At 42.9% G+C, this 13,386-nt stretch overlaps 1 protein-coding gene across 1 annotated transcript in view; it reads right to left on the bottom strand.

Moving 5' to 3' along the window:
• LOC311129441 (protein DOP1B-like) overlaps positions 1 to 13,386 on the bottom strand; it is a 50,743-nt gene that overhangs the window by 24,841 nt on the left and 12,516 nt on the right. The window contains exons 2-10 of the mRNA XM_084161724.1: positions 11,489 to 11,663; positions 10,151 to 10,332; positions 9,791 to 9,961; positions 9,451 to 9,640; positions 9,249 to 9,347; positions 8,884 to 9,007; positions 7,037 to 7,146; positions 6,722 to 6,833; positions 1,449 to 1,569 (exon numbers count right to left, since the gene is read on the bottom strand). Coding sequence (XP_084017850.1) covers positions 1,449 to 1,569; positions 6,722 to 6,833; positions 7,037 to 7,146; positions 8,884 to 9,007; positions 9,249 to 9,347; positions 9,451 to 9,640; positions 9,791 to 9,961; positions 10,151 to 10,332; positions 11,489 to 11,626 — 1,247 coding nt within the window. The 5' untranslated portion in view covers positions 11,627 to 11,663. The remainder of the gene's footprint in view (positions 1 to 1,448; positions 1,570 to 6,721; positions 6,834 to 7,036; positions 7,147 to 8,883; positions 9,008 to 9,248; positions 9,348 to 9,450; positions 9,641 to 9,790; positions 9,962 to 10,150; positions 10,333 to 11,488; positions 11,664 to 13,386) is intronic.

Below are 13,386 nucleotides of genomic sequence, written 5' to 3'. Positions count from 1 at the left end.
GGTGAATGGATTATCTTGGCAAAGGAGAAATGCTCACTAACAGGGATGTAAACAAATTTGTGCACAAACTTTGAGCGAAATAAGCTTTTTGTGAGTATGTAAAAAAAAAAAAATGAAAAGTGAAACATGGGACCAGCACTTTACATGTTGCATTTATATTTTTGTTCAGTGTAATAAAAATGAAAAGTTGAAATGTCTTGAGTCAAGAAGTATTCAAACCCTTTGTTATGGCGAGCCTAAATAAGTTCACTTTGGATGGTGTATCAATACACCCAGTTACTACAAAGATACAGGCGTCCTTACTAACTCAGTTGCTGGAGCGGAATGAAACCACTCAGAGATTTCACCATGAGGCCAATGGTGACTTTAAAACAGTTACAGAGTTTAATGGCTGTGATAGGAGAAAACTGAGAATGGATCAACAACATTGTAGTTACTCCACAATACTAACCTAATTGACACAGTGAAAAGAAGCAAGCCTGTACAGAATACAAATATTCCAAAACATGCATCCTGTTTGCAACAAGGCACTAAAGTAATACTGCAAAAATGCGGCCAAGCGATTAATTTTTTGACCTGAATAACAAGTGTTATTATAACACATTACTGAGTACCACTTTCCAAATTTTCAAGCATAATGGTGGTAGCATCATGTTATGGGTATGCTCGTAATTGTTAATTAATCAAATGTATAAAGCCCTTTTAACATCAGCAGATGTCACAAAGTGCTTATACAGAAACCCAGCCTAAAACCCCAAACAGCAAGCAATGCAGATGTAGAAGCAAGGGGATTTTTTCAGGATAAAAAATAAATGGAATGGAGCTAAGCACAGGCAAAATCCCAGAGGAAAACCTGGTTCAGTCTGCTATTCACCAGACACTGGGAGATGAATTCACCTTTCAGCAGAACAATAACCTAAAACACAAGGTCAAATATACACTGGAGTTGCTTACCAAGAAAGTGAATGTTCGTGAGTGGCCGAGTTACAGTTTTGACTTAAATTTGCTTGAAAATTTGAGTTACAGTTTTGACTTAAATTTGCTTGAAAATTTAAAAGACCTGAAAATGGTTGTCTAGCCATGATCAAGAACAAATTTGACAGAGCTTGAAGAATTCTGAAAAGAATTATGGGCAAATGTTGCACAATTCAGGTGTGGAAAGCTCTTAGAGAGTTACCCATAAAAACTCACAGATGTAATCGCTGCAAAAGTTATTGACTCAGGGGGTTGAATACTTATCTAATCAAGATATTAGTATTTTATTTTTCAGAAATGTTTTACAAATGTTATTTTTCTTCCACATTACAGAGTATTGTGTAGATCGTTGACAAAAAATGACAATTAAATCAATTTTAATGCCACTTTGTAACACAACAAAATGTGGAAAAAGTCAAGGGGTGTGAATACTTTCTGAAGGCACTGTACCTCTTCCGCTCCGGTCTTCTCACCTGGCTAGCTGGTTGCCTGTCAGGCCAGTGCTGGTGATAGACTCCTCTCCAAGCATCTCTCTGCAGTAGCTATAGAACGCTCTCACCGCCTCCAATAACACACTGCCCACCACCAGAGGACCTGAGAGAGATCATCACAATCATCATCACTACACACTGCCCACCACCAGAGGACCTGAGAGACCACCATCATCACTACAAGGTCCGATAGGAATTCAGGGAACTCGGTGAGGAACGCTTTATACGGCCCAGGAGGCCTGTGAACAGTAGCTATGAAAAGTGATTGAGTAGGCTGCATAGATTTCATGACTAGAAGCTCAAAAGACGAAAACAGTCTTTTTTTTTTGTAAATTGAAATCTGCTGTCATAAATGTTAGCAACACCTCCACCATTGCAGGATGGGCGGGGGATATGGTCACTAGTGTAACCAGGAGGAGAGGCCTCATTTAACACAGTACATTCATCAGGCTTGAGCCATCTTTCAGTCAGGCCAATCACATCAAGATTATGATCAGTGATTAGTTGATTGACTATGACTGTCTTGGAAGTGAGGGATCTAACATTAAGTAACCCTATTTTGAGATGTGAGATATCACAATCTCTTTCAATAATGACAGGAATGGAGGAGGTCTTTATTCCAGTGAGATTGCTAAGGCGAACACCGCCATGTTTTGTTTTGCTCAACCTAGATCGAGGCACAGACACGTCTCAGTGGGGATAGCTGAGCTGACTACACTGACTGTGCTAGTGGTAGACTCCACTAAGCTGGCAGGCTGGCTAACAGCCTGCTGCCTGGCCTGCACCCTATCTCAATGTGGCGCTAGAGGCAGATAATATTCACATTTTTGGTGACTTTAATATTCACATGGAAAAGTCCACTGACCCACTTCAAACGGCTTTCGGAGCCATCATCAACTCAGTGGGTTTTGTCCAACATGTCTCCGGACCTACTCATTGCCACAGTCATACCCTGGATCTAGTTTTGTAACAATACATTTGATTCCTGGTATACAGAAGATACCCGAGCCCTGAAGCAAGCTTCCAGAAAATTGGAATGGAAATGGCACTCCACCAAACTGGAAGTCTTCTGACTGGCTTGGAAAGAACGTATCGTGCAATATCGAAGAGCCCTCACTGCTGCTCGATCATCCTATTTTTCCAACATAATTGAGGAGAATAAGAACAATCCAACATTTCTTTTTGATACTGACGCAAAGCTAACTAAAAAGCAGCGTTCAACAAGAGAGGATAGCTTTCACTTCAGCAGTGATAAATTCATGAACTTCTTAGATGGAAAGATCATGATCATTGCAAGCAAATTACGGACTCCACTTGAATCTGCTTATTTCTCCAAAGCTCAGTTGTCCTGAGTCTGCACAGAACTGCCAGGACCTGGGATCAATGGAGACACTCAAGTTTTTTTTAATCCTCTATCTCTTGACACATTCATGAAAATAGTAATGGCCTGTAAACCGTCAAGCTGCATACTGGACCCTATTCCAACTAAACTACTGAAAGAGCTACTTCGTGTGCTTGGCCCTCTTACGTTGAACATAATAAATGGCTCCCTATCCACTGGATGTGTACCAAACTCACTAAAAGTAGCAGTAATAAAGCCTCAATTGAAAAAGCCAAACCTTGACCCGAAAAATGTAAAAAACTATCAGCCTATATTGAATCTCCCATTCCTCTCAAAGATTTTAGAAAAAGCTGTTGCGCAGCAACTCACTGCCTTCCTGAAGACAAATAATGTATACGAAATGCTTCAGTCTGGTTTTAGACCCCATCATAGCACTGAGACTGCACTCGTGAAGGTGGTAAATTAACTTTTAATGGCGTCAGACCAAGGCTCTGCATCTGTCCTCGTGCTCCTAGACCTTAGTGCTGCTTTTGACACCATCGATCACCACATTCTTTTGGAGAGATTAGAAACCCTTATTGGTCTACACGGACAAGTTCTTGCCTGGTTTAGATCTTATCTGTCGGAAAGATATCAGTTCTTCTCTGTGGATGGTTTGTCCTCTGACAAATCAATTGTACGTTTCGGCGTTCCTCAAGGTTCCGTTTTAGGACCACTATTGTTTTCACTATATTTTCTACCTCTTGGTGATGTCATTCGGAAACACAATGTCAACTTTCACTGCTATGTGGACGACACACAGCTGTACATTTCAATGAAACATGGTGAAGCCCCAAAATTGCCTACCCTGGAAGCCTGTGTTTCAGACATAAGGAAGTGTTTGGCGGCAAATGTTTTACTTTTAAACTCTGACAAAACAGAGATGCTAGTTCTAGGTCCCAAGAAACAAAGAGATCTGCTGTTGGATCTGACAATTAATCTTGATGGTTGTACTGTCGTCTCAAATAAAACTGTGAAGGACCTCGGCGTTACTCGGGACCCTGATCTCTCTTTTGACAAACATATCAAGAATATTTCAAGGACAGCTTTTTTCCATCTTCTTAACATTGCAGAAATCAGAAACGTTTTGTCCAAAAATGATGCAGAAAAGCTCATCCATGCTTTTGTCACTTCTAGATTAGACTACTTCAAATGCTCTACTCTCCGGCTACCCAGATAAAGCACTAAATCAACTTCAGTTAGTGCTAAACACGGCTGCTAGAATCCTGACTAGAACCCAAAGAATGTATTATATTACTCCAGTGCTAGCCTCTCTACACTGGCTTCCTGTTAAACCTTGATTTCAAGGTTATACTGCTAACCTACAAAGCATTACATGGGCTTGCTCCTACCCACCTCTCCGATTTGGTCCTGCCGTACATACCTACACGTACACTACGGTCACAAGACGCAGGCTCCTTATTGTCCCTAGAATATCTAAGCAAACAGCTGGAGGCAGGGCTTTCTCCAATAGAGCTAAATTTTTATGGAATGGTATGCCTATCCATGTGAGAGACGCAGACTCGGTCTCAACCTTTAAGCCTTTACTGAAGACTCATCTCTTCAGTAGGTCCTATGATTGAGTGTAGTCTGGCCCAGGGGTGCGAAGGTGAACGGCAAGGCACTGGAGCGACGAACTGCCCTTGCTATGAAAAGCCAACTGACATTTACTCCTGAGGTACTGACCTGTTGCACCCTCTAGAACCACTGTGATTATTATTTGACCCTGCTGGTCATCTATGAACGTTTGAACATCTTGAAGAACAATCTGGCCTTAAATGGCCATGTACTCTTATAATCTCCACCTGGCACAGCCAGAAGAGGACTGGCCACCCCTCAGAGCCTGGTTCCTCTCTAGGTTTCTCCCTAGGTTCCTGCCTTTCTAGGGAGTTTTTCCTAGCCACCCTGCTTCTGCATCTGCATTGCTTGCTGTTTTGGGTTTTAGGCTGGGTTTCTGTATAGAATTATGTGACATCTGCTTATGTAAAAAGGGCTTTATAAATAAATGTGATACATTATGATGACATTTTGTGATGTTGTTTGTTTGTTTTGGTCTTCAGCAAGTGTTTTCTCAGCTGTTAATGCACACAAAACATTTTAGAGGCAAGTCGAAGTCGGTAGCCGAAGTCTACACCCCTTCGTCAGTGATGGGTCAACAGTAGGGATTCTTCAATTAAGTGTTTGTTGTCATTCAATGAGAGACTAATCATTTTCATACAATTTTTTTCACTTGAGAAATACTGCAACAAACATCTTAGTTAGATGTAAATTGAATAGATGTAAGATGTCCTCAGCAAGAAATTAAATGAATGACATTTCTTGAGTTTTCTTAGATTAATTCTGTCTATTTTGAGTAAATACTATTGCAGTCTTTTAAAGGAGTATGCGAGCACACTCGTTCGGTTCGCCTAGCCGAGTTCGACTAGTCACCAGCCGAACCGAAGCATCCGGAAAGCTTAAGGGAGGTGAGGGAGGTGTGTGTGTTTGGGCCAAAGCTTCATTCTATAGCTAGAGGACTCATGATATCTCCAGGAGTGATAAGTATCATATTTTTCTTTATCTGTTGTTGTTGTTGTTGTTGTCTAGTACTGTCTTTTTGCTAGCTAAGGCCATCTAATTTAAGTGCTGCCTGTCTTCCCAGTAGCCTACTTGGTGGTCCTCTGTAGCTCAGCTGGTAGAGCACGGCGCTTGTAACGCCAGGGTAGTGGGTTCGATCCCCGGGACCACCCATACACAAAAATGTATGCACACATGACTAACTCGCTTTGGATAAAAGCGTCTGCTAAATGGCATATTATTATTATTGGTGTGTGAACTGCTGACTGCTCATAACTTGCAGATGATTGTTGACACATCAACCAGGATTAAGGGGCAGGGCAATTTGTGACTGTTGTTGTTTTCGTAATCAGTGGCTATATTGGAGGGGGAATGGTTTCTCCTCTACTAGGCAGTCAGCAATTAGTCACCTTTGCAAGCAATTAGCAATTAGTATTAGTAATTCAGTCTCCCGTTTCCTCAGCAGCGATCTAGTCGCAAAACGAAGATCGTCACCGAAACAAAGACGGTTCTGTTCTGCTGAGTTGTTCAAGGAAGGAAAGAGAGGACTTTCTATCATTTCAATTCCATGCAGTCACTGTCACTTGTCCACTCAAGCTTAACAATGTTGTAATATATTGCCCACCAGGTGTCCTTAGTGTTCCTCAATGAGCTTGACACCTTGATTAAGCTAATTTCCTGATGATGGCTCACTGCTCTTCGTATTTGGTGACTTTAACCTCTGCCTTAGATTAATTTCTTTCCAACTCTCTTTTTCCACTCCTTGCCTTTTGACCTCACCCTTTCCCAGTCCCCTCTCACTCACAAGGCAGGCAATATGCTTGACCTCATCTTTACTAGAGGCTGTTCGCCTACTAATCTCACTGCAACCCCCCTCCACGTCTCTGATCACTACTTAGTTTCCTTTACTGTCTACCTTTCCTCCAACCCTAGCCACTCAGCTCCTACCCAGATGGTCATGTGCCGTCGCAATCTTTGCTCTCTCTCTTCCACTACTCTCACCTCTTCTATCCTAGACCATGGTACTTACCAATGGAGCAGCAAGAAGAACTGGCCCTCCATACCTTTAGGCTATGCTCAAACACTACACCCCAACCCGACCACTCTGTTCTGCCACCTCTGGTCTCTTGGCCCTCCAAACTATGACTGTGATATGTGGTTGTCTCATCTAGCTATCTTAAGATGAATGCACTAACTGTAAGTCGCTCTTGATAAGAGTGTCTGCTTAATGACTCAAATGTAAATGTAAAATGTAAGGGAGGGGAGGTGTGTAAGTTTAGGCCTGAGGGAGGGGAGGTGTGTGTGTGTGTGTGACTACCTATCTCTGGCTTATCCATGAGGCTGATGATGATACGGAAGGGTCGGAGATAACCAATCACGCTCTCCGGGTCTGCCTCCACATCCTTCTGATTCAGGATGTTGATCAAAGCCTAAGGACAGAGAAACAGAGGACACACATACACAAGGTTACACCACCGGTTATTTACTGAATCCAAGGTCTCATTGTTTTCATATTTGAATGAGTGACTTGCATTTAAGGGCAGGGGTTTTTCGAGAAGTCCTTCATGAGTTTTAATCCTCTGTAACAGAATTATTTATATAACTGCTCAACAGTAGTGTTAGTGTGTCTGACCTGCACTAGCAGTTCTCTGGAGTGGGTGTTGAAGTAGAAGGCTGTGTGTTCCTCCATGGACATGGAGAGGTCAGGGTCTGCAGCAACCATACCCCCCTTAATGTCTGTGCCTGGTGAACAGCAACACACCACACACACACATACAGTCATTTACAGTGCCTTCAGAAAGTATTCACACCCCTTGACTTACAGCCTGAATTGAACATTTATTAAATTTAGATTTTTTTGGTCACTGACCTACACACAACACTCCATGTCAAAGTGGAATTATGCTTTTTTACTAATTAATTAAATATGAAAAGCTGAAATGTCTTGAGTCAATAAGTATTCAACCACTTTGCTATGGCAAGCCTAAATAAGTTCAGGAGTAAAAATTTGCTTAACAAGTCACATAATAAGTTGCATTGACTCACTGTGTGCAATATTGTTTAACATGATTTTTGAATGACTACCTCATCTCTGTACCCCACACATACAATTATCTGTAAGGTCCCTCAGTCTCAACCACAAAGACCAGGGAGGTTTTCCAATGCCTTGCAAAGAAGGACACCTATTGATGGGTAAAAATAAGACATTGAATATCCCTTTGAGCATGGTGAACTTATGAATTACACTTTGGATGGTGTATCAATACATCCAATCACTACAAAGATACAGGCGTCCTTCGTAATTCAGTTGCCAGAGAGGAAGGAAACCGCTCAGAGATTTCACCATGAGGCCAATGGTGACTTTTTAAAGTTAGAGTATAAATGGCTGTGATAAGAGAAAACTGAGGATGAATCAACAACATTGTAGTTACTCCACAATACTAAACTAATTGACAGAGTGAAAAGAAGGAAGCCTGTACAGAATAAAAGTATTCCAAAACATGCATCCTGTTTGCAACAAGGCACTAAAGTAATCCTGCAAACAATGTGGCAAAGCAATTAACTTTTTGTCCTGAATACAAAGTTTGGGGCAAATCCAATACAACTCTCCATATTTTCAAGCATAGTGGTGGCTGTATCTTGTTATGGGTATGTTTGTAATCGTTAAGGACTGGGAAGTTTCAGGATAAAAAAGAAATGGAATGGAGCAAAATCCTAGAGGAAAACCTGGTTCAGTCTGCTTTCCACCAGATATTGGGAGATTAATCCCCCTTTCAGCAGGACAATAACCTAAAACACAAGGCCAAATCTACACTGGTTGCTTACCAAGAAGACAGTGAATGTTTTGGAGTGGCCGAGTTACAGTTTTGACTTAAACCTTCTTGAAAATGTATGGCAAGATCTGAAAATGGTTATCTGGCAATGATCAACAACCAATTTGAAAGAGCTTGAAGAATTTTGAAAATAATAATGGGCAAATGTTAGAGACTTAACCAGAAAGAATCACAGCTGTAATCGCTGCCAAAGGTGCTTCTACAAAGTATTGACTCAGGGGTGTGAATACTTATGTAAATGAGATATCTCTGTATTTCATTTTCAATAAATTTGCAAACATTTCTAAAAACATGTTTTGTAAGTAGATGGGTGAGAAAAAAAATCAATTTAATCTATTTTGAATTCAGGCTGTAACACAACAAAATATTGAATAAGTCAAGGGGTATGAATACTTTTTGAAGACACTGTATAATACCAAGGCATACATTTTAGTCTCTGAAAGGCAAGGAGTAAAGAATTTAAGCTATATGGATAAATGTATTACCTAGACTTTAACAACATTAGCTACAACTAAAGCTATTATTAGCTACACAGTGAACTATATTCAGGCCTACTGCTAGACTAGGACTCAAAACCATAACTTCATTGCATGTGTGTGTGTGTGTGTGTGTGTGTGTGTGGTGCATGTCTATCCACAGTAGCTACCTAGCAGCCAGGCGTAGAGGCGTCTGTTGAGGGACATGTCTCTGCGGAGCAGCGTGAGGGAAGCAGCAGACACCACTGTGACTGTGTCCTCCCTGCTCATAGGAATACTGCCTTCTGTTGGGTCCTGAGAGAACAACAGGGACAGTTACACATGGGGCACAGGGAGGAGGAAGAAGGTGTTAATGAAGAGAGAGAAAAGCAGAGGGAGAAGGAAACGGTAGCGGATGAAGATGAAGATAATATAGAGGCAGAGAAGGAAGAGGGAGGAGGAGGAGGGAGGAGAGGTGGAGGAGCAGGACAGGGTGGATAAGATGAAAAAGGTGAGGAGGAGAAGAAGGTGAGGAGGAGGAGGAAATGTTGCTCACCAGGCAGGTGGCCAAGGAGAAGAAGTAGAGCAGGATCTCCAGCATATTCCTCTGCACCAGAACATTAGAGTCCTGCAGAGACAGACACAACGCCTTCACCTGGGAGAAAGAGGGAGAGAGAGGTTCTACAACGTATCCGACATGGCAGACACAACCCTACACTCATACTCGCATTAACATGCGGAAACACACACCAACTCACCACCAAGCGGTTGTTATAGCCCAGCATGCATGTCTGCTGGCGCGGTGGGGTGAAGCGGTCGAAGTGTGTGACGATGAAGAGAGAGGCAGGCAGCCGGACCAGAGGGCTGACCAACACACTGCCCCACAGAGCCCCATAGAACACTTGCTGGCCCACTAACAGAGACAGCCTCAGTAGCAACGCATCCGTCCTGGAAAGAGGGGAGAGAAGGGAGAGAGGGGAGAGAGATCAAAGTTTAAGAGAGGGGGAAAAGGAAGAGGATATGTTATATTATGCAATATTTATGGGAGAGCTATTTTTAGCTCTGTTTTGGTACACAGTTACGTGTGTGTGTGTGTACCTGTCGTAGACATCAGCCCCCTCCTCTAGGCCAGGCAGTAGCCCAGTGATGAAGGCCTGTAGGCTGGGCAGAAGGGCCCTCTGTAGGGGGAGGTAGTAGCGCTCATACAGCGTCAACAGGGCTGGCTTCACTGCCATCGCAGCATGGCCCAGCAACGGGAACAGCCCCGAGCTAAAACACACACATGATAGAGATCAATACAACACACTAACACATACAGTACAGGAGAACAACACACAAATCCCCCCAAAACACACTAACATTGGTCAATAGGCATTCAAACAAATCAGGACAATAGACATGCATGCACGCACACACACACACACAATGGGTTAGTGCTGGTTAGCATGAGTCCCACACCTGTAGATGAAGAGGTCCTTGGCCAGCCATTTGGTGCCGATGATCTTGAAGATGACCTCATAGGTCTCCAAGGCCTTGAGGTGCACTCCACTGGGCAGGGCCGGGTGCAGACACTGGGCCAGACGCTTCCCAATGATCAGCCTCTGGGGCAGCAGAGAGTAGCGCAGGTTACTTTGCAGGGCCTAGGGGGAGGGACAGAGAGAGATATGCCAGTGGTGCTTGTTAGTGGTGTTTTAATGAATATCAAAGAAATACGTAATTCATTGGTAATTATTGTATAATTATTGTACAATTACCATGCTACCTTGTTACTGTGTAATTTGCTTTGTTTACTTTAGAACCAAGACACACACAGATCAACACACAGCCATTCTACCATAACACTCCTAAGCAAACATCCTTCTTGCTAAATGTGTCACAAGCAGGGACCCACTACTGTCCAAAGTCCCTTTGGGTGGAGCAGGGGACAGAGAGTTAGGCCATGTATTCTGGGCTACTGAAGTAGAACAATTTACAAGAAACATGAAACTGAGTGCTTGCAAAAGCAATCTATACACACTTTATGATAGGTCAATAAGAGTTTGAATAATGTGTTTGGTAAATACATTATTCAGTAAAAGGGATAGACTATCATCCTCTCCATTTAATGATTGGGGGCTAAATGAATGAACACTGATGTAGGCTCATTTTTTGAAACTCAATTGATAGATTGGGAATGTTTTCCATCTCACAGTCCACTGATCGTGGAGCCAGAACCAGACGCAACCATGGCAACGCCAGCAAGGCCGGATAAGTGACTGCAGGTAGTGTCTGGGCTCAGAGCCAGAGAGTCACTCACACACAGACACACACACAAGCAGAAGAACACATACACACGCCCATGAACTCTTACACAGATTTACCACATATAATATGTATGTTGTTGAGCTTCAAATTGGACACTCAAGACTAGATATGTTTCTGAGGCTCACAGTTAGGCCTAGCCTAAAGTAGCAACAACAACTTCCTGCTTTGTTTACAGAACTGTTAGACTGATGCAAATGCTCTCAATGCAAAGCAACATACACAAAATAACTATTAAAACACTAATGGCAATACACTGATCAAGAGACCAATGGCCTGGCTATCTCGTCAATGCAAAAGAATAAGCAGTGCTCTTCTACTCTGACAGGACACGAACACACTGAGAAAATGCAAATCAGGATAGAAATACAACTATGAATGCACCACTGACAAAGTAATTTCATCTGTCACATCATGGGTGCAACTCAATAGTGTAGAGTGGCTTGATGTCTGACCTCCAGACTCAATATATTGTACCAGCCTTGCCATCCATACCTTATTGAGCTTGCCCAGAGAGGAGATGAGGTCAGCCCACTCGCTGGACGACTCAAAGTTCCGCAGGGCTTTCTCGATGACAGCTGCGTAGCTACGGTAACGGTAGTCATTCTGCAGCTCCTGCTCCTCGGGATCCATGATGCCTCACTCACGTCCCAGCATGCTCAGCCTGTGTCTGGGGAAAGGGGGAGGAGGAAGGGGAGCAGAGAGGAGGAAAGGGAGAGAGGGGGAGACAGAACAGAGAATTGTTGTCAGACATTCATCCCTACACCAAGGTCATGTAAAATAGGCTCACACTGGTAGAAAACAGTGAAACATGGAGGTAGGTTATACATGTACCTGAACCATTTTGATACGATTTCACCTAATGAACACAACCCTGAACCCAGATCTCTGTTTGTAGCATGTTGCAGAGGGGTGTCTCTTGCAAACGTGATTTGATATGCTCACAGTCACACGCACACAATGTTTACCACATCTACACGTGCTCCCAGAGGAATAAACATCAGGGCCCATATTCACAAAGTGTCTCAGGATAGAAGTGCTGATCTAGGATTAGTTTTGCTTTTTAAATCATGATGAATAAGATGGGAGCACTCTTACTCTTGAGATGATTTGTGAATCCTGGCGCAAGTAACACACACAGGCGGTTGCTATGACAACCAGTGGGATGACAAGTCCTATGAATGATCTGAAATGGAAACATCATCCTAGATATGCAATAAACAGGCTTAAAGTCAATAAAACATTTTATTCAGCTTGCAGAAATATTTAGTTTAACTGTATTATGATCCATGGTCTTAACTCTGCAGTGGCAAGGTTGTTTAGTGTATGTGTGTGTGTGTGTGTGTGTGTACACTCTGTAAATGTAATAGAGCAGAGAGAGAGGTACTAACAGAGACAGGACCGGATTAGAGCAACAGAGACATCTGGACATCTGGACTCACTTTGGGAGTGAGAGAGAGGCTTTAACATGGGCAAGCCTGCCCAACACGTGCCTGACAACACACACACGCACACAGAATATTATGCTTATAAAAACACAATATCGTGATTTCTCTGGCTGTTTCGTTAAAGACACGAGCACTGCCACATGTGAGGAGTCTCATTCTGGTCACTCCATGTCAGTACAGTAACAGGTCAGCTTAGCTCTGGAAATAATTCCTCCATTAACTGACCAACAGTGAGGAAGCACTACAAAACTCAATCCCTTGATCCATGGAAACAGGAGAGAACATGGTGCTGCTGAGCAACAATAACATGGCAGCCAGTAACCAAGTCAGAGTAAATGTCAACGACAAAGTGGTCTACCAATATATGCTCTACCCTAGTCACTCTGTCTGGGGTATACCTGCGCACACTCCAAGCTCAGAACACATATCCCTCCCCTCTATATGTGTAATAGTCTAGCTCTCTGTGTCTCTTTGTGTCTGTGTGTTAGAGGCTGTGTGTGGATATTGAGATCACAGGCACACTCAGCCAGTTGATTAAATTAGGGCCATCTCAGGTCAACATCTCTAGTCTGGGCTCAGGAGCTAGCTAGGGGCTGCTTGTTTGTTTGCCAGCCCTAGCATTCTTTATCTGTCTGTCTCCTCCACAACATTGATCTTCAATGTGTTTCCTGGAAAAAAGCTGAGCAGACACACTGACACACACGGATTGACTTGATAATTGACTAGGCCTATCTCCTTTAAATCTAGGCCTATTTCTGTCTCTGTTTCTCTATAAACCTTTATCTCAGACAAGCTTAGGGATTTATAGACAGAAGGGTTGACAAAGACAGAGATACAGACACACAGACGAGAACGTTTGACGATGACACAACGGTGGTAGGCCTGATCACCAACGATGATGAGACAGCATATAGGGAGGAGGTAATAGTTGTAATAGTTCGCCTA

This window comes from Coregonus lavaretus, assembly GCF_964263955.1.
Source record: "Coregonus lavaretus genome assembly, chromosome: 5".
In the NCBI taxonomy this organism is placed as follows: Eukaryota; Metazoa; Chordata; class Actinopteri; order Salmoniformes; family Salmonidae; genus Coregonus; species Coregonus lavaretus.
Note: the sequence above shows the minus strand (reverse complement) of the source record. Positions and strands in the feature narration are given on the sequence as shown.